Here is a 21,706-nt window from a genome sequence, read left to right as displayed (position 1 = left end):
CTTTTATTTTTAATATTTAGAATATTTACATGAAAAGCATAACAAAAATATAAGTTTGATAAAATAACAAATATTTATTAAAATGTAAACTGTCTACATGTAAAAAGCAAGCGCATTCCTAATGGTAAAGGTGTGGGTGACGGTACCACAGCACAGTCTGATCCTGGATCAGCAGCATCACCGGCAGTGTCCTATATTCCTCCAGCTCTCATGGCACAGCACAGGCCCGCCATTTCACTGAATGCCTTCGCTGCTTTTCAATCCTGCTTACAGAAATAAGACAGACGGCAGGATTAGAGTTGTGGAGACCGAGATGAATCAGAGCACGAGCATTAACAACGCGCGCTTGAAATTTGTAACAATGTAAAATTTCGCGGGAAATATTTAGTAACATCATCATCGCGTCGCTCAACGGACAATTCCAGCAGCAGGCTTCCCATCCGACCAATCTTTGTCTGCTACTCTACTTCAATTTTACCACAGGAGGACGACCGGGATCTGTGAACCCAACTTGGTAACGTTGTAAATTTTAACTTGCATCCCTATTATTTCATCGTCGATCGCTGGAAAGCTTTGAAGATGTCTGGACAGAGCATTACAGACAGGATAACAGCCGCTCAACATAGCGTTACTGGATCAGCCGTATCCAAAACAGTGTGCAAAGCCACAACGCATGAAATCATGGGACCGAAAAAGAAACATCTGGATTGTAAGTATCATCTGTTATATTGTTGATATTTAGCGGTGTGAATGTGCGATGACGCGCGTTGTTACAGCTGTTCATTTGATTGTTGTGACGATTTTAGGCTATTGTACAATAGACAGGCCCTGGCTGTGCTAAGCTAACGTGCTTAGACAGACACTCCCGTTAATATTGCAAATACAGGGCATTGATTAAAAAATGGCATGCATGAGTTTTGTAGCAAAAACACTGTTATTTACATTCAACGTATTTATGTGAGCAAGATTGCTTGTTTTTGAGAGTTTTGTCATCAAGTTTTAATGATTTGAATTTTTAATAATTTTTTAATAATTAAAAAAAAGTTTATTAGAGGCTAATGCACAGCTTCATAGCAGTGTCATGTTATGTGATTAGTGTTCGTTTATTCACAGTATTGATTATTGGGCAGGTATACAGTAAATCACTGACAACAATTATACAGAGGTAATGCAAGGTGTTTTGTTTTTATTTGTTTGTTAGATGTTCATTTAGATTTGATTCTTCTCTGCATTGCACACATATCCATTTGGCTGCATATCAAAGCTTGTAGGTGATGTCAGTGAATGGTTTGCAAGTTCTGGTAGACTGCCAGTCTCGTAAGTCTGCTGTCTGTGTTTGAGAATAGATCTTTATTTACGTCTGTCTCAGGAATGGAAATACTTTGTTTTCCTACAATATTCAACCTATATGTAGTAATGTGTACTGTATGTGGACCTTTGAATTCATTATATGAGTAAAATTTAATGTTGCTTTTATCTTTTGCAGAATTATATAGGATTAAGTGCAGTTTTGTACAGTAGTGACCAAAAAGGGATGTCCTGGGGGAAAATTTGTACAATATTTAATTCTCTTTTCAAGTTAGATTAAACCAGTGGTTCTCAAACTGGAGGTTGCAAGATTGTGCCAGGGGTCCCAGTTTTAATGACATTTTTAAAAATACATTAATTTATCATAAATTCTGTGTAATTAAACCTACAATAAGGCTACTAATCAACAGCACCACTTTGTATAATTTAATAAGTTTTGTTTAATAAAAAATTATGTTTTAGAATGTTTTATGTCAGAATAAATTTAAGTTTCTTTGGGAGGCACAAAGGGGGGCACGCTGAAAAAGTTTGAGAACCACTGGATTTAACCATCAAAACTTGAGGTGTACGGTACAAAATGGGCAAGACATTAAACTTATAGGGGTGGTTTCCTGGACAGGGATTATCTTAAACCAGGACTAGGCCTTAGTTTAATTAGAAAAATATAACTAGTTTTAACAAACATGCCTTACTAAAAGCATTCTGTGCATCTTTAGGCAAAACAAAGGGCACTGATGTATTTTAAGATATGTCTGCATATCAATTAATCGCGATTAATCTATAGCAGAATCAAAGTTTTTGTTTACATCATATATGTGTGTGTACTGTGTATAATAACTTTGTATAGTTAAATGCACACACATGCATGTATATATTTAAGCAATGTTTACATGTGTATATACATTTGTATATTTATGTATAATTTATATTATATATAAATATAAATACTTAATATATAAATATTTTTTTCTTAAAATTATACATGCATGTGTGCATATTTATATATACATAGTTATTATGCACAGTTCACACACATATATGATGTAAACAAAAACTTTTATTCTGCTATAGATTAATCGCGATTAATTGATATGCATCCCTAATGTCAGTACAAGTTGTTTTGAGTTTGGACAGCTCTTACATTAATTTTAGTCTAGGACTAGTCTAATCCCTGTCCGGGAAACCGCCCCCATAAGGTATACATGGGTACAAGTGAATTCAAATATATGAAAAAAGCATACATTGACTATGATTATATCTGTTATTAATATTTATTGATCCTCTTTTGTGGTAATATTTTATAGTTATTGTCCCTATGTCTTTATGAACTTTGCACGTTAATAATCTTAAGCCGCCTTCTTTTCCTTACATTTTTTTTTTCAGTTAAGTTTTATACCCCAAATACACCAATGCAACATGTATACATTTTTCTTATTCACCTTAAAGGTTTAGTCCATTTTCTTAAAAAAAATCCAGATAATTTACTCGCCACCATGTCATCCAAAATGTTGATATCTTTCTTTGTTCAGTCAGGAAGAAATTATGTTTTTTGAGGAAAACATTCCAGGATTTTTATCATTTTATTGGACACCAACACGTAACAGTTTTAATGCAGTTTAAAATTGCAGTGTCAAAGGACTCTAAACAATCCCAAACGACACATTAGGGTCTTATCTAGCAAAACAATTGTCATTTTTGACAAGGAAAATAAAAATAATGCACTTTTAAACCACAACTTCTTGTCTATCCTCTGGTACTGTGATGCGCCAGCTCAACCTCACGTAATTGCGTAATGCCGTGGAAAGGTCACGTGTTACATATATGAAACGCATATTTGTGGACCATTTTAAACAATAAACTGACACAAAGACATTAATTAGTATCATTCCACATACAACAACGTCGGATCGGTCCTCTTTCAACACATTTGTAAACACTGGGGCGTAGTTTCGCATACGTCATCTGTGACCTCTTGACGTGATGATGTATTGCGTGAGGTCGTGCTGGCACGTCACAGGACTGGAGAAAGACGAGAAGTTGTGGTTTAAAAGTGCGTATTTTTTATTTTTCTTGTCAAAAATGACAATCATTTCCCTAGATAGACCCTTATGCCTTATCGTTTAGAGTCCTTTGAAACTGCAATTTTAAACTGCATTGAAACTGTTATGTGTTGGTGTCCGTTAAAGTCGATTAAAATTAGAAAGGTCCTGGAATGTTTTCCTCAAGAAACGTGGTTTCTTCTCGACTTGAACAAAGAAGGACATCAACATTTTGGATGACAAGGGGGTGAGTAAATATCTGGATTTTTTTTAAGAAAATGGACTAATCCTTTAATAAAATATTTGAATAAGGAACGAAGATGTCAATTTAAAAGTTTAAAGTTGAACATCACTTCTGCCCATTACTCAGATACCTCTCTCCTTTTTTTTCTTGCCTTTATCTGATGCTCTGTGATAACTTAAAGATGTGTGAATCATTTTGAAAATGTTTTATTTAAATGTGGGTAAATTGAATTTTATCAATGCTTGAGTTACACTCTCGAGTCTAGATGACAAATTGTTATTACTGATGGTTCTGTTCACCAGCCAAATAAGATAGCTAAATCGCTGTAGTATTGAATCATATGAACATTTCAGCTGTCATCTTGGAGTTTTAGCTTTGTTTCCCAGCAGAAGGAGTGATCTAATTGGATAATATGAAGTTGGCAGGATTCTGGAGGAAGCTTGTTTACATCAAACCAACTAGCTAACCAATCAACTACATGATTAATACTCTGTTGCACTCATTCTGAAAGAAGAATGTGAAAACTCCACTAATTTCTTTCATTTTTTTTATTATTGCTGTTTCATGGTTCGATATTGCCTGTGTGTACAGTACATCATCATTAATGTCACCGAGGGGGAAAAGTTTGAGCATTTTTCGTCTTCATAGAAGTAATGAGAAAAGTCTTGCTATTGGATTTTTATGTCTGCAGGTACGATAGACTGATGAATCGGTCTGTGTTACGGTCATTGAACCAATCAGATGCAAATATGGCAGATTAACAGTGTTTAGCTCTTCATTGTGTTAGTTCCTAAATCAAGCAACAGCCTTGTCAATTAATGAGGCACATTTCTATCATAATAATAGCGTAGAGATTGGACACGGACTTTTGACATTAACTGCAAACGATCTGGGAAGCATTTTCTCCTCTAATTTAATTTTTGATAACAATAAAATTAAAATAGTGTAATCCTATTGTTTTGTTATCCTAAATATACATGGCTATTTAGTTAGTTAGCATTGTTTAAGCATTTGCATGTAGCATTGGCTGGAGGTCTTATGCTGCATGCACATTACTTTGTCACTGTTTGTCGCGTTTCTTTTAATGAAGTTGTTAGGAGGCGTTCCTAATTCTTGTTGTCCTTGTCCTAGTAACAAGTAATCATCTACTGCGGTAACCGACAACAGAAGTATGCCGTGAACTAGAGTTGTGCAAGATTATATACCATTTGCGATAATATTAGGGATGCACCGATATGGAAATTTTGGACGATACCGATAACTCTTTATATTTGGGGGCCGAACACCGATATATATATATAGGCCGATAAATATTCATATTATTTTCACAATGAAAAACTCCCAGACCGCGGACATCTTGTCTTTGCGCTAGACTAGCATACTCTTCTTAAGCCCGCAACACGTGTCATCTTCGTGCTATGTCACAGAAAGCACCAATCAAAACTCCACATGGCCAGCAATGAGCAAGTGAAGTGGTTCAACAAACCAAAATAATCCATAATTTATCGGCTTTTATTTATCTGCCTAATTTTGCTATCAGACCGATAACCGATAAAATCAAAAATAAGCAGTTATCGGCCGATATATCATGCATCCCTAGATAATATCGTTGTTGTTGTAACGATATGCAAAATTATATTTTCGATGTTATTACTTGCTTTTCAAAAAACAGCCTTCAGTGCCCACAAATTAAATTTGCATGCGCTTTCAGAGCGTGATGTAGAAGCACATTTGCTGGGGGCATGTGTATGGCTTGTAAAATCAACGCCGTATTTTTTATGCTTTAGCCAATTTTGTGCTCTTTGCAATTTTTATGTCACGAGTGGAAAAGTTTCCGGTTGTGCTTTTTCTCATGTCTGTAACGAACGTGGGACACACACATGCACAGAGAACAGCAAAGTTACTTGAGAAGTTGATCTGACGAATACAGTCAGTTCAAAATAATATTTTCAAATGGACTATAAGATCACCAATATGAACTATGAACAATTAACTTTTATAAACGTAACCGTGTGAAATGGCTGATGAGGAACTTGCTTAATTAAAGTAATAAGCCATTATGTAAAGCTGTGCATTACTTCTTACGCTGTGTTTGATGAAATTTGCATTTTCCGACTTACTGTATTACAGTGTTATTTTTGCTTCAAGTACGCTACTGCTTTGTACTGTTTACTTGAATGCATACTTTCTAAATAAAATAGACCTTTTTGCTTGGTTAACACCAACATAACCTTAATCATATTAATATGTTGTAGGAGGGATCTACACAATAAAAGACTTTCACAAACGCATTTTTGAAGGATCCAAAATATTGTCTGTTATCATCAGCAAAATGATCCAGATATGAATTTTTTTCCCGATATCGCACACGCCTATTGTGAATGCCACTTTTTACTCCTATTGGTAGTTGCTCCCAAAGTTGCTTATCATTAGCATAAAGGTTTTTCAACTTTGTCATGTCACTCGACACACCCCATCCAGTCCCCAACAGTGACTGTCGCTTATTTCCCCAGAAATTGACAGCACTCCAATAAAATGAATGAGACCGTTTTGCTGTGTTGCTGTGTGTCGCTTGTAATATGAATGGGGCATTAGTTGTGTTTTTATGAACGTGCCTACAAAAAGGCATATTTGCCCTTTTATTATTTCATTATAAAATGTTCACTGCTTGCATACTGAAATAGCAGTGGGCTTTGCAATTCCTGTGCTATTACATAATCCAGAATAAAACACTTTATATAGTCTTATTTAGTACTCCATATGTGGTCGCTTTTCAGATTACTGTTTTACCATTTAATATAAATGGATGCAGTTATATAAATGTATTATTTATTATTTTAATCTCTTATACTAGCTGAGTCTATAGTTGAACATTTCTGTTTCTGTTGTAGATCTGATCCATTGTACCAATGAGATGAATGTGAACATTCCTCAGCTGGCAGACTCTCTGTTTGAGCGGACCACCAACACCAGCTGGGTCGTCGTCTTCAAGTCTCTCATCACCACACATCACCTCATGGTGTATGGGAATGAGGTGTGTGACCATGAAAGACCCGTCCACATGTGTTCCTTGATCATTAGAATAAATGTTCAGGGTAAAGATCTGGCATTTGCATTAATCATCCTCTTTTCGATTTGGTTACAGCGATTTATTCAGTATTTGGCCTCCAGGAACACACTATTCAATCTAAGTAATTTCCTGGACAAAAGTGGCCTGCAAGGTGAAGTATTGTACTTGGGGATATTTAATCCTTTCTTCCGTCTCATTTTTGAATGCATGATTTAAATCTGATAATAAGAACCAAGGGGCATGTATTTTAAGTGGCATATTTATGTGTGGAAAAACTGTAAATAAGCAATTCATAGGCTGATTTACCTTAAAATGTTTACAGTGTGACTATGACACTCATTGTTATTGGTGCTTCCTTAGGTTATGATATGTCCACATTCATACGGCGGTACAGTCGATACCTGAATGAAAAGGCAGTTTCATACCGACAGGTGGCATTTGACTTCACAAAAGTGAAGCGTGGGTAAGAAATTGAAGTTAATCTACTTTTATTGATAAAACATGTTTTTAAACCTGAAAATAGGTAGATGGGAAGGTGGACTACTTTAAAAAGCCTTTTTTGGTGGCTTTTCGTTGCATTTAGTGAATTACGTAATTAAAATGATTCATTTGAGCGGTAAATTATTCACCTTACACCTTGCAGTAAATCAGGAAGTAGGAATAATTTGCACCAGACTAATTTTCAATTCAATGAAGTCATTACTGTAAATCATGTGCTAAACCTTATAATGCACTGATCCCCTAATAACCTTTGACCTATTTTTAAATCAATCTTTCCTTAAGTGTGGATGGAGTGATGAGAAGCATGAACACAGAGAAGCTCCTAAAAACCATCCCTATTATACAGAACCAGATGGACGCGCTTCTTGATTTCAATGTAAGTAAGAGCTGATGGATGATCTGCATGCATGCATGTCTTCGTGTTGCTAATAAATGCGATTTCTAAAGTAAATGTTTATATGTTTAAAATATAAATTTGTGTGTGTGTCCAGGTCAATGCCAATGAGCTTACCAATGGGGTTATCAATGCCGCATTCATGCTTCTCTTTAAAGACTCGATCCGACTTTTTGCTGCTTACAATGAGGGAATAATAAACTTACTAGGTAGGTCTTTGATCTCATCTCAGTTTTTTATCAGTAAGGGTATAAACGTATTTATTCACAAGGCAAATACCACATATTTAATGTAGAGATTTGCTTAAACATCTAAAATTGAACGTCAACTTTGGTCAGAGCTGTATCCCACTGGGTAGTGCACATGCCCATAAAGACACTGGTTCAAATCCGACCTTTGAATTGACTATATCTAAACCTCTGGACTGTCACATACTAATAAAAGTCGTTGTTGATTTGGTGTCATTTTGGGGATTCAAAAAAAGTCATGGGTTTAAACCCAGGGAACACACAGGCCAATAAAAAAATGGATGCCTTGTAATGCAGTGTAAGTCCCTTTGGATTAAAGCGTCTGCCAAATGCGTCAATTAATTAACACCCAGTACTAATAAAAATGAATATTTCACAAATCTGTTTTCTCTATACAAGACACTTTGCTGCTCATGGGATTGCATTGTTGTAATATGCTGCAAATGAATTTCTCCACATGCAGAAATGTTCACGCTGGTTGTACTTGTTGTTCTCTCACAGAAAAGTATTTTGATATGAAGAAAGTTCAATGCAAAGAAGGCCTGGACATCTACAAGAAATTCCTCACCCGAATGACCCGGATTTCAGAGTTTCTCAAAGTCGCAGAGGTGAGATTCGCACCCGTTGCTGTAGTTTATCCGTATGCTCATTTAAGCGGCTTTGCGTAACAACATGTTTATTCTCATTTTACAGCAAGTGGGAATCGATCGTGGGGACATACCAGACTTGTCCCAGGTATGATCACTTAATCCTGACTTGATCACTCATAACCTAACAGCATTTTCCAAAGCTGTTCTGTTTTCTCCCTTTACCTTAAACAAATGCACAATTTCCGACTGCAAGCTGCATGCAGTTCGATGCGCATGTCGCTAAAAGTTTTCACCTTCTCTATCTGAACTTTTCCCTGTCTACAGCAAATAAAGGTGTTGGGGTTCAGTGGAGTTTTAAGAATGATGAAAGATACTTAATCATGATTTCCACAGTGTATTATTGTAACCACATTTTCACTCCCAAAGCGTCATTTAATGGGCAATTTACTAAAAATTATAACAAATGTGTAGAATTAAACACATTCAACTAGCAGAATTATTAGGACAATGTGAAACATTTGTTTTAAAATAATTAAAACTGCAATTAAAATTTTAATGATCTTTGGGGCAAGATACTGGCAACAAATGTTTCTTGTTGAAAACAATGGGAATACTAAAGGTACCCCGGTAGTCTGATTTCCATTACAAATTTGTGTTTCCATTATAATGTTATGCTACTAGAGCGTAATTTTTTGCTCTCGTGATAAGTAATTCCAAAAATCATGCGGCAGATGTTGGTAGGTTTACGTACATCACAGCCACCGCACTAGCCATTAAATTTAATCAAAGATGCAGGCATGATATCCAAGCATTAATGACAAGGAAAGCTTCTTATACTTGTGAGTGACCACATATGTGACCCGGGACCACATCATCTGAAATTGGGGTAAATCATATTTTCATTGTTGTATTGTTTGTTATGATATGAAGATATTTGGCCAAGATAAATCTGAAATCTGAGGGCGCAAAAATCGATAGTATGCATTTTCGGAATATTGTAGTTTTGCTATACACTCACCTAAAGGATTAATAGGAACACCGTACTAATACTGTGTTTGACCCCCTTTCGCCTTCAGAACTGCCTTAATTCTATGTGGCATTGATTCAACAAGGTGCTGAAAGCATTCTTTAGAAATGTTGACCTATATTGATAGGATAGCATCTTGCAGTTGATGGAGATTTGTGGGATGCACATCCAGGGCACAAAGCTCCTGTTCCACCACATCCCAAAGATGCTCTATTGGGTTGAGATCTGGTGACTGTGGGTTTTTTTTTAGTAAAGTGAACTCATTGTCATGTTCAAGAAACCAATTTGAAATGATCCTTAAGGGATGGACATGGTCAGAAACAATGCTCAGGTAGGCCCTGGCATTTAAATAATGCCCAATTGGCACTAAGGGGCCTAAAGTGTGCCAAGAAAACATCCCCCACACCATTACACCACCACCACCAGCCTGCACAGTGGTAACAAGGCATGATGGATCTATGTTCTCATTCTGTTTACGCCAAATTCTGACTCTACCATCTGAATGTCTCAACATAAATTGAGACTCATCAGACCAGGCAACATTTTCCAAGTCTATAACTGTCCAATTTTGGTGAGCTCGTGCAAATTGTAGCCTCTTTATCCTATTTGTAGTGGAGATGAGTGGTACCCGGTGGGGTATTCTGCTGTTGTAGCCCATCCGCCTCAAGGTTGTGCGTGTTGTGGCTTCACAAATGCTTTGCTTCATACCTCGGTTGTAACGAGTGGTTATTTCAGTCAAAGTTGCTCTTCTATCAGCTTGAATCAGTCGGCCCATTCTCCTCTGACCTTCAGCATCAACAAGGCATTTTCGCCCACAGGACGGCCGCATACTGAATGTTTTTCCCTTTTCACACCATTTTTTGAAAATACTAGAAATGGTTGTGCGTGAAAATCCCAATAACCTAGCAGCTTTTCGAAATACTCAGACCTGCCCGTCTGGCACCAACAACCATGCCTTGCTTAAATCAACTTTCGTTCCTATTCTGACATTCAGTTTGGAGTTCAGGAGATTGTCTTGACCAGGACCACACCCCTAAATGCATTGAAGCAACTGCCATGTGATTGGTTGATTAGATAATTGCATTCATGAGAAATTAAACAGGTGTTCCTAATAATCCTTTAGGTGAGTTTATTGCTGCGTCCGAGATCGCCTTCTACCATGCTATATAGTATGCAAAAAGCACTACTTTGCCTACTATATAGTATGGAGGTAGGCGGTTTCGGACGCAGCGTATATTCCTTTTTCTAATTGCCTGCCTTGATTGAGAGCATAACAACTTTTTGCAAATATGTGGGAGTTTTTGCATTGGGCATATCATTTAGATTTTTAATTTCAGTTTGCGTTTGCAATTTGAAAAGATAATGAAACGCCATAAATGATAAACACAAAGAGAGGTCTTCAATGCTTTGGGTGTGAAAATCAGTAATCGGTAGTAACATGCACTGTAAAAAGTGAAAAGTTGGATCAACTTAAATTACTTTTATCGGTAACACTTAAAAAATTATGTTACCAATTGAAGTAACATTTTAAATTGAACCAACTGTTCACTTTTTACAATGTGTAGGACCACTCTATAATATCTAATGTTGCACAAAGACTGATGGAAATGTTTGAAGACATATAATCGATGCAAATACCATCGTACCTCTACACTGTATAAAACTCATGCCTTATATGTGTGACCAATACCACCTTTATATTCTGTATTTTCCCTTTATCTTTCCACCTTCTGTCCACCTTCAGTTTACAGTATGTGTAAGTACTTCTTTCTTTGCACTCCTCTTTGCACTGTTTTTTTCTTATTGGCAAGCTGTATACTCTCCTCAGATTGGTGCGTTGATGCATTATTTCTGAGGGAATGTATTTGCATCCTCTCAGGCCCCCAGCAGTCTTTTGGACGCCCTGGAGCAACACTTGGCTTCATTAGAAGGGAAAAAGGTGAAGGACTCCACCGCCGCCAGCAGGTGGGCCAATCACACATCACGCTCGGCGCTGAATACAAATGAAGTGTTGTAACAAATACAGCCTGTTGAAAAGTCTTGACAGATTAATATAAGAGCAGTGCGCTTGACAAATGCAATGGGTTTCATGTCGGATGCTTTTGGTTTTTGTAGGGCGAGCACACTCTCCAATGCTGTGTCATCTTTGGCCAACACTGGCATGTCTTTCACTAAAGTCGATGAAAGAGAAAAGCAGGCTGCTTTGGAGGAGGAGCAGGCGCGATTGAAGGCTCTTAAGGTATAAAAGTCTTTCTATTGTTCCTGTTAGAAAAGAAATATGGATTCTTATGTTCTGTTTGTAACTTACTTGCTAATAATATAGTTTTCTTTTACCCAGGAACAGAGGTTAAAGGAGCTCTCCAAGCGACCTTCATTCGGTACGACTGACACTTCTCCGGTCTCCACCACAACAGCGAGCATCAGCACGGCTTCTGCCATAGACCTGTTCTCCACACCCAGCTGCTCCAATGGGTTAGCCAATGAGTTTGCTTCATTATCTAGCGTAGTGTCCTCTAGAGACGTGCATATATATGATTTTAAATATAAAACATAGCAGACATCGAAATCGATTTGTGATCAGGCTTTATCCGTTTCGCTCTCCAATGGTGCATTGAAGACGGAGAGTGACCTCTTTGACCTGCAGACCAACTTTCATCCGGGCGCACAGCCTGGACCCTCTGTGGCCACAGCTTGGGGAGGTGAGATATTTCACGTGTGGTCTTTGCATGCGACGTCTCGTAGAGGCTCGCCGGCCTCGTTCTAATTTCCGTGCGACTTTTTTCTCCTTCTGCCCGCTCAGATCCTTTCTCTTCTTCTGAAGCTGTCGATGACTCCATTCCAAACCTAAACCCTTTCCTAACCAAACTTGTCGTTGACGGTGCTCATCTACCCGCTATGTCGTCAGATGGTGTTAGTTACTCTTCTAGGACGTCAGGTCATGAGATTTTTGGTGGTAACACTCTTTTAGTTTCTTTCTACCACACATTCAAAGTGTTTTATTAGTTGGAGTCTTTGGTTGCTGAATAGTCCTTCGTGTTTTGCATGTTATGTGTCCTGTTGTGTCAAATCAGGAATCCTCTGATTAACTCTTTCCCCGCCAGCCTTTTTTTGAAAAGTTGCCCACCAGCATTTTTTTTATAAACATACAAATATATCAAATAAAAGAATAAACAAACAAACAATAAATAAATAAATAAACAATCAAAATGAAAAAAAACCTTTTCATTTTATGATATTTTTTTCTCTGCTTAAACTCTTAAATATGATTTTTTAGCAAAAAGCTGAAATAATTGCATTTTTGTGAAGGAATTTTGTTAGAGATGTGGGCCGGTATTCTTAAAGATTCTAAGAGCCTTAATTTAGTTTAAAAACTTTTACTTTTAAGAATCATAGCTTAAGAGCGATTCGGGACTGACCTGAGAGCAACTCCAAGTAAGGAAAAGACAATTTTTTTTTATCTTAGTAAGGAGGCGGGGTTGACCCCGCCGTTACGTGTGACACAATCTTTTGAAGACTGTGATTGGTTGGTTGTCCAAGAAGGAAGAAAAAGAGTAATAAAATTATCTATTATTAGCCATCAATTTGAAATTGCAGGTATACTTTTACCTATAATATAAATAAATAAATATACACTGGTCAACATCCGAAGTGGATCAAAACCTTTAATAAAAGTTTACATAAAACAAATCCCTGATACCCATTCTTGTCTTAGGACAACTTTGATAAACGTTTTTGATCCACTTCAAATGTTGACTAGTGTATATATATATATATATATATATATATATATATATATATATATATATATATATATATATATATATATATATATATATATATATATATATATATATATATATATATATATACATAAAAATATACAATATATAATTAATATATTCAAGTGTATACATATATATATATACCCCTCCCGTCAGGTAAAAAAAACTGCGTCATAGGTATTTCCGTTTCAGACGGTGAAACAAAGATGAGCCAAGATGAGTACTTTCATCATTGCTGGTCTTCTCAAATCATACACAACAAGTTGCTATTTCTTCTCCGTTTGTGGGTTAACTTGCCAAGCTTTTTCTACTGCTACTGTGGTTACACGCGTGGATACTGCCTACCAGCGGTTTCCGCGTGTGTTTGCACGTCGACACGGAGGACGACGCAAAAGTATAAATGAAAACCGACGCGGAACCTACGCCGTAGGACCTACGTACGACTATAAATTGCCCTTTACTGTCATGCATTAAGTGCAACGTTTTTTTGTCTCTTCATGTTTTGTCCGCTTTCCCGGTTGCTTAAAAAACTCTTAAGCCTCTTTAAAATCCTCGTCCGTGCTCCTACAAATTTTGACCTTAAAACATCTTTTAAGGGTTAAGATGCTTTCTGAATTACTTTTTTCTTTACTAGGATTTTTTTCTTTAATTTTAAGAGTATACGCCCACATTTCTAAGAATTTTCTTTGAATTGCGTCACAAGGAGCTACTTTTTGCATAAAGATTCTTTATGAATACGGGCCCAGATTCAGAACGATTATCAAAACATTCACTGAGTGTAAAATTAATAAATCATTTTTTAGTTTCAGTTTTTTATAAATTGGGTAAGAGCGCCATCTAGTGGATAGTCGCAATAATACAGATTACCGGAACACGTTTTTAATGCAAATGTTTTCTCTTTATTGTCGAGATAACTTGTCAATAGCGGGGAATGAGTTAAGTTGTTTTTACGAAGTCTGTTTATCCACAGTCCGTTTTAAAGCTCAGTGTGAGTGATATTAGTGTTTTTTGTTGTTTGCTTAGTCACAATGAAATTGAAATTAAAAACTTTATTTTAATATTGTTTTTTTTTTATTTTTACAAATGACCTATCTGTGAGCTTAATTTGCCCTCATAATCTTTAAAACACTAATTTCTTTCCTTTCTTAAAATGTTTTGTTTTACTTCCGGTCACGAGGAACGTTGAGAGGGCGGGGCGATTAGCAAATAGCAACATGACCTGACTTCCAACGATCCAAACGGTTCTCGATGGACAAATTCAAGTTCCACCCTACATTTTTTATAATTTCAGAAGCCGTTTCACTACACTCGCTACTTCTGTTTCGTTGTGACTTTAAGCCTGTCAGACTTAAGTAGTGGATAGCACACCATTTGAATTAAAAGCACCAGGACCCATTCAGTGTTTGCCAACTTGATGTTAAAGCCATGTAAAAGTTTTAGTAGTTTATTAAGTATAATCATCAATACCGTAGTGAATGATTGTTTTTCCTTTTTATTATAGATCAGTACAATCCCTTTATTGATTCAAGTTCATCTGTATCAGCCAATAACAAACGCACTGTGCGGATAGAGCACTTAATCTCAGGTACCATGATGGCAAACCATCCCAGCTATGTTTCCCGTCTCTCAGGAAACATAGAGACAGTGTAAAGAAAGCAAATGCACATGACTACCCTGATCGTTCTTTCTGGATGATGTTTGCCTTCTTCACATGGCTTTTGTGTTAATATTTCTGCTCTATACTACTAATCTGTCCAATCTATGATGTCTTTGTGCCTTTCTGTTTAATATTGTAATGCTTGCTGTTGTTTCTCCTTCTCCCTTCCTGCCTGCCTGTCAGACTCGTTCGGTCAGCCGTCTATGGCCCAGCATCTCCCAAACCCCTCTCCCTTCTTGTCTGAGCCCTCCAATGTAGCAGGCCTATTCAGAGGTAGGGAGCTTATGGCTGGAGATTTGCCTTGTGTGGCTCTGACCCCTTTTTTTAGTGTTCTCTTAGCTGTCGCTCCCTTTCTAATACTCTCTGATCGTGTCTTATATGGGTTATGGTTTTAACATTGAAAACAAGCAGCAGGTTGCAACGAACCGCTCAAGTTAAGAAAACTATTAGTAACAAACTTAACATTTTATCAATGCATTCACTTGGAATCAAACCTATGCCTTTGGCATTGCTCCCTTTGTGGTCTACCAGTTGAACTACAGGAAAGTGTTTAGATGTAACTGGACACATATCCTTAACATGGTTTTTGTGACTGTCAAATGGTGCTTAAGGTGTTATGGCTAAACTTTGACAATACTGTTTGACACTGTTAGAGGATTTAGTGTGTTTTTTGTGTCTTTTGAAGGGTATGGAGCTCCACAGATCCCTCAGAGCTCAGGGGAGCTGCGGGTTGACTTTGAGTCTGTCTTTGGTACAAAAGCGGCTTCATCCAATAGCTTGGATGCAGATGGTAAAGGCATTTTAGTTCATATCAAAACACAAACCTCTTTTTAAGTTAGGGATTGTGTATAGGAGGCCAGTTGTTATCGCAGAAATAGGCCTAGACAATGTGATCAGAACCTGACGCGAAGCGGATGGTCTTGTATCACGCTGAAGGGGCTTATTTTGCGATAACAGCTGGCTGCCTGTACATTATCCAACTTATTACACGGCTATTTACCTTATATGTTAGGTAGGGAACATTAAATTAAGAGTTTCGTTGCAAAACGAGATAACCACCGTTTTTTTTAATTGTTCAGAAATCTCTTTTTTAGGTTGTGCATTCCAATTAATTTCAATGCAACTGCAGTTGGTTTGTTTTGATTTAAACCTTCATAACTTAAAAAATACAGCTAAGTAGCACCATAAAACAAAATAACAACATGATAACATAATAATAAACACGTTTTGACAAAAATGTTAAAAAATGGATTTATCTCGTTTTGCAACGAAACTCTTCAAATATTGATTTGAAATATATTTTATTTGCTAAGTTTAACGAATGCAGACCTTCTGCAAGGAAAACCTGTTTACTTTTGGTTTTAAGATATGAAGAGATGTTCAAATGTCACGAAAATGCAGTTTGGTTAACTATAATATCATATATGTTATTAAAATACATATTTATATTTAATTTTTGTGTACCTGTCAAAATGATTTGGAGCATCCGGTTACCTGTGTTATTAGTTTTGAGCGGTTGTTATCTGGGATTAACCAACCTGAGAATGTTGCGGATGGCCAATTAGAATTAAGCATTCCAACGAGCCGTGTAATACATTTATTTAAATTATATTTTGTAAATTAAAAATTTGACTGTATTTAAGTAATTTAGTGCAGTGGTTCCCAACCAGGGGGCCAGGGCCCACAGGGGGGCCTCAGCAGATTTCCAAGGGGGCCTCAAGATGACTTAAAATTATAAAAAATTGACAAAATAAGCTAAGCAAAAATCAAGACTTTTTGGCCATTTTAGTAGCAAATATAAATCTATCTAGCCATTCCAAGTTTTAAGATGAGTAGGGGGGCCTTTAAATATTGTTTTGGGAAACAAGGGGGCCTTGAAGTGAAAAAGATAGGGAACCACTGATTTAGTGGATCTGTTTCATATTTTATATGGGTGGTTTTCCGGACATGGATTAGCTTAAGCCAAGACTAGGCCTTAGTTTAATTAGGATATATAACTAGTTCTGACGAACATGCCTTACTAAAAACATTACTTGTGGCAAACGAAAGAGCACTGATGTATTTAAAGACATGTCAGTGCAAGTTGTTTTTAATTTGGACGGCTCGTATATTTATTTTAGTCTAGGACTAGTCTAATCCATGTCCGGGAAACCGTCCTATTATATCTGTGTGAAGCACTTTGAATGAGCATTGTATATAAATTGTGCTATAGACAAAAACATGGCTTGTCTATCATCACAGCAGGAATTTTGAAGCCCACTGTGGCCGGTTCAAGTCAATCTTCCAATCAGCACCCAGAGAAGCTCGTGTCAGATGACCTGGATTCTTCCTTGGCCAACCTTGTTGGAAGTAAGTGTAAATAATTCAGAGCTTTTCACATCAGTTGTTAAAACCTGTACTACATCAAGATGCAATACATTATTACTCTATTGTGTGTCTCTTCATAAAACCTACCTCTGTGAAACTGAATTTAAAATACTTACTTTACAGATCTTGGTATTGGAAATGGTACCACTAAAAAGTAGGTGTTGCTTTTTCGGCTCAAATTTTTTTTACGGATAAAACCAACTCTTGTTTAGTATTCATTTCTATACGTTTTTTTCAGTGATATCCACTGGAACCAACCAGGAGAGAAAAAATTAACAGGCGGGATGAACTGGCAACCCAAAAATGCTCCATCTACCACGTGGAACCCTGTATCTATGGTAAAAAAAAATTACTTTAATACATTATAGGGGTGGTTTCCCAGACTGGACTTATCCTAGTCCCAGACTAAAATGTTTGAGCTGCCTTAACTTTAAAACATCTTGCACTGACATATCTTAATAAATATCACTGCCTAATATAACTAAGGCCTAGTCCTGGATTAATCTAAACTCTGTCCAGTCCATAAAGAACTAAATGATGTGTGAACTTCTCTATTTTGTAGCCATCCTCTATCATGGCTTTCCCTGCTACAACACCTACTGGAATGATGGGATATGGCATGGTTAGTACTTAAAATTGTCAGAAGGTCCTGATGTCAATGGTTATAATTGCATGATAAAATATTTGTGTTTGTGTAGCCTCCACAGCTGCCCTCCATGATGACCCAGCCCACCATGATGTACACACAACCGGTCATGAGGCCATCCAACCCTTTCGGAGCAGTGTCCAGTGCACAGGTATCTCCCGCGTGTGATGCTTACAATCTCTTAAACTGTTAACATACTTTACGTTGTTTTTGTGATGAATGTAGCTTTCTATTAACACTCTTGCCTAATCATGGTCCATCGTGTTCTGATGGGCCATGGGACAGAGATCTCCTTCCCAAACTGCATATCATTCCTGTTTTCCTCTGTGTGTGCTTTTCCTTGTTATTCCAAGCTCTTTCCTTTCTCTCCGTGTTGTTCTCTCTGCACTAGCCCTCCACTGCCTCTAGCCCTTGCAGTCAGAGTCCTCTCAGAGCCCCAGGACAAGACCCCTTTGCACAGCTCTCTCTCAAGGATTTCTTGTAGAGCTTCGTCTTTTGTCTAGGTACCGCATGCGTTTGTGCTCGTGGATGGTGTTGCATGCATCTGCGTGACTCGTACTCTCAGTTTCAACCTTCAGCCCATGTTAGATGTAGACCATATGTGTGCTATTTGGTAATAGTCAGTGATTTGTGTGCTTACAGATGTTTTGCATGGAGTCCTAACCATGTGATAAAGCAACAAGCAAACACATTGTTTTTAAAAGTTGGAACACGCTGACTTTTTGGGACTTTGGCTTGTTCGCTGTATCCCCCAGAGTTAGATAGGTCCATACGTTACATGCCCTTTTCATCTCCTTGCGTGCCGTGGCTCTGTCTGACGCATCCGCCGCTGGCCTAGCTTGGCACAGGGACTGGGGGTGGATGGCTCCAGCTAGCATACTGCTCCCATTAAGTGACAAAATAACGCCAACATTTTCCTATTTATATAGAGTGATTTGTATAGTCAGAGCGTTTACAAATAACAAGGTCATATGAGACACAGCCATCTTTTAACTTTATATGTACTGGGAACTATATTCTCAGAAGGCGAAGAACTGCTACATGGGCAGTGTGATTAGCGCAACACTTGCGTGAACTATGCTAGCTGGAGCCATTTACTTCCGGTCTCTGTGCTGGGCTGGGCTAGCGGTGGGTGCTTCAGACAGAGTTGCGGGGCGCACAGAGATGAAAAGGGTATGTACAGACTTATCTAACTCTGGGGGATATGGTGAATAAGCTAAAGTCCCCAAAAGTCGGCCTGTTCCTTTACATGTACAGTAAATCTCAGTTTTCATTGTCACTTAGCGAAGGAAATTATATTTTGTTAGTTCCATAGTCATCCCAGAGAGAAATCTATTGGTTTTTAAGGTCGGGCGTGACTATGAAGAGCTCAGATGCAAACCCCTCTAAGTGCATCTGACATGTTTTCTTGTAAATGAGCTTTATTAGGTTCAGTAATTTCACTTTAATGGCAATGAAAATGTTATTAGCCAGCAATTGAAATGCCTTATTTTTACAAAAGTCACTTTAGACATTTTGTTGGTATTTAACATATTTGGCTGTCTTTCACTGCAAAACCCTCTAAGTACATGCAAATATCTCCACTTCTAAAAAAAGTATCCAGTCTCTCTTTACTGGCCTTTCTGAATAAATATGAATGGGCCAGAAATTCTGTAATATGCTAATATATTTGATAAAGCTCATTTAACAGGAAAAAAATCTTTTGCACTTTGACATTCTGTGCACTTAGAGGACTTTGCTGAAAAATCAATGTGGCTGTTTCATGGATTGTGACAACAAAATGGCCTCAAAACAGGATTAAGTTGATTTGAAGCTAAAGTATTTGATGAATGCATAGTACGTGTCAAGAGCTTTTAGTCAATATCATTATCTAATTTTTGACAGAGTTGCCTCATTTAAAAAAAATTTTTTAAGGTTGTGATTCTCATAAATGCATCACATTGTGACATTTTTTTTAACCAAATTTTCTGTCGTTTTCCAGATGCAGTTTATGTAACACAGTATGAAGTTGCTCCCCGATGTCAAACCATTAAGCTCTGTCCTCTGTGCTGGGATGCTCTTCAGAGGACCAATCCCACAACATACAGTACTCCACATCAAAGATGTATATGAAGTGTGTTGAAAGACTAGGAGCATACTGCAATCATTTCGTAATTTGTTTAAGATGTCAAGTGATGCTGCTGTTTAAACCCATAAAGGGATTCCTCATGCATTTTATATACCGGAAAGGCGGGCGAGTATATTGAGAGACTTTTAAGGTGCGATTGTTTGATTTCCCTACTAAAATCGGAAACGTCCGGCAACAGATAACGTTGTGAAAGTTGACCTTATTCAGAGTATAACTCGGCATCTGATATAGTATGTGTTATAAAATAGTAACAGTAACTTTGTTTTACATTTTATCTTTAGTTTTGACTTTAATTGTATTCACCAGTAGACACTACTTTCGTGTTGTTTGTATTTATTTATGATTAATGCCTAAAAAAATTAAACCGGAGAGTTTATGAACTACATTGGGGGAAAAGGATAAATGATTCAGCATTACTCATGGATGTTGGATTGTATAATGAAGGTTAGACTTTTACAATAGCTATTATGTGGAAAAATACACCTGTAAGCTAAATAATAGAGCACTAACTATTCTTTAAGTTTAATGTCTAGAACAACTTCCCATAGATGAAATGTTTGCAGCCCAAGGCTATTGGGAGGGTAATCATTAGTGAATGGTTTTCTATTTAGTCGATACTGTGCTTAGGGGTTTTGCAATGAGATATTTGTCGGGGTAGAAAAGCACTTCATTCGTGACTGTGAAGTGTTGCACTTGGAAAGGGATGTGTTCTGCATTATGCATGGAATGCCATCATTTTCACACAGACCATTAGATATGGCTGCCCCTGATCTGAATGTTAAGAGTTGCCCTCATGTTTCAGACTTCTGGCCGAGTAAACTCCCTGCGCCCTACTCTCTCTAAAAGTCCAGAAATACTGGACGGGAGCTGGCTGCTCCTTTAGATATTGGTCTTGGACAGGGTTATTGATATCACTGTAAATTTGTAATGTAAAATATAAGAATCATTGATCGGGAGAAGGTTTGAGCACTGTTGATCGGTGCTTTTATGTATATATACACACGTATGTAGGCAGTTTGTCCAGGGGTTGACTGAGGATGGTTTGAAATATGAAAGCAATTCAATCAATTCCGAATTTATCTAAGGTTTACAGAATTTTTGTCATCCTCACGGATCATTTTGTTTGTTTGTGTATTTAAAATATGTAAGAAGAAATTAGTGAACTCCTTTTTTTTTCAAATAAAGTGCAGCTTCCACAAGTCCTGTCAATGTTTGCTTTGTAACCTGAATGTGTATTTATGTTGTCTAAAGCTTGAATTCCTTCAGGTCTGTAAAAATAAAGACTGTACTATGGCAGCTAAGATGGTTAATCATGTACTAGTCTTAGTAATTTACAAATCCACTCAAACCTAGTATATTAACCCATACGACAATGCTATTTTCTAATCTAAAAATATAACTTTTGCTTACCAAAAGCAGTTTTATAAAATTAACTAAGTTGGGAAAGTTTAATAAACTTCAAGTCCATTTTATATCAAGATGTTGACATGATTCACGTGATGTTCTGCTTGTTTAAGATGATCTACTGATGCCAAGACCTCACTCCTACTTGTTAAACACAAACCAGGTTAAACATGTTTAAATATAAACTTGAGGAAATAACTTTTTATAGTTTATTACTCTTTAAAGTACCAGATAATTCATTATGGAGGACCACAAGAGTCATTCAAAATGTAATAAAGAACTTCGATATTTTATAACTACC

General features: G+C 37.1%; 1 protein-coding gene across 16 annotated transcripts; it reads left to right on the top strand.

Moving 5' to 3' along the window:
* Positions 1-150: 150 nt before the first annotated feature.
* On the top strand, positions 151-21,200 carry picalmb (phosphatidylinositol binding clathrin assembly protein b). Of its 16 annotated transcripts, none has more exons than XM_073863308.1 (23): positions 151-709; positions 6,483-6,625; positions 6,737-6,812; positions 7,022-7,124; positions 7,445-7,538; positions 7,654-7,765; positions 8,306-8,412; positions 8,498-8,539; positions 11,301-11,386; positions 11,537-11,660; positions 11,766-11,893; positions 12,029-12,120; positions 12,222-12,374; positions 14,705-14,788; positions 15,044-15,133; positions 15,546-15,650; positions 17,102-17,209; positions 17,351-17,381; positions 17,466-17,565; positions 17,790-17,849; positions 17,926-18,024; positions 18,265-18,376; positions 19,855-21,200. In XM_073863308.1, exons 1-22 carry the CDS (start codon positions 580-582, stop codon positions 18,355-18,357), a joined length of 2,160 nt encoding a protein of 719 aa, XP_073719409.1. In that variant the 5' UTR covers positions 151-579; the 3' UTR covers positions 18,358-18,376; positions 19,855-21,200. The 16 variants fall into 16 exon arrangements, with proteins under 16 accessions (XP_073719409.1, XP_073719410.1, XP_073719408.1 ...); XM_073863309.1 differs by having other exon boundaries at positions 11,760-11,893; positions 12,222-12,356; XM_073863307.1 differs by having other exon boundaries at positions 11,760-11,893; positions 17,105-17,209.
* Positions 21,201-21,706: the final 506 nt, after the last annotated feature.

Source organism: Misgurnus anguillicaudatus, chromosome 24 (assembly GCF_027580225.2).
Source record: "Misgurnus anguillicaudatus chromosome 24, ASM2758022v2, whole genome shotgun sequence".
Classification (NCBI taxonomy): domain Eukaryota; kingdom Metazoa; phylum Chordata; class Actinopteri; order Cypriniformes; family Cobitidae; genus Misgurnus; species Misgurnus anguillicaudatus.
Note: the sequence above shows the minus strand (reverse complement) of the source record. Positions and strands in the feature narration are given on the sequence as shown.

Excerpts from the sequence above, each read along its gene's own strand:
- picalmb (XM_073863306.1), top strand. The coding sequence starts at position 580 with ATGTCTGGACAGAGCATTACAGACAGGATAACAGCCGCTCAACATAGC. Across the intron at positions 8,413-8,497 it reads AGTTTCTCAAAGTCGCAGAG|CAAGTGGGAATCGATCGTGG; the intron begins GTGAGATTCGCA and ends CTCATTTTACAG. Across the intron at positions 11,894-12,028 it reads ACACCCAGCTGCTCCAATGG|TGCATTGAAGACGGAGAGTG; the intron begins GTTAGCCAATGA and ends GCTCTCCAATGG.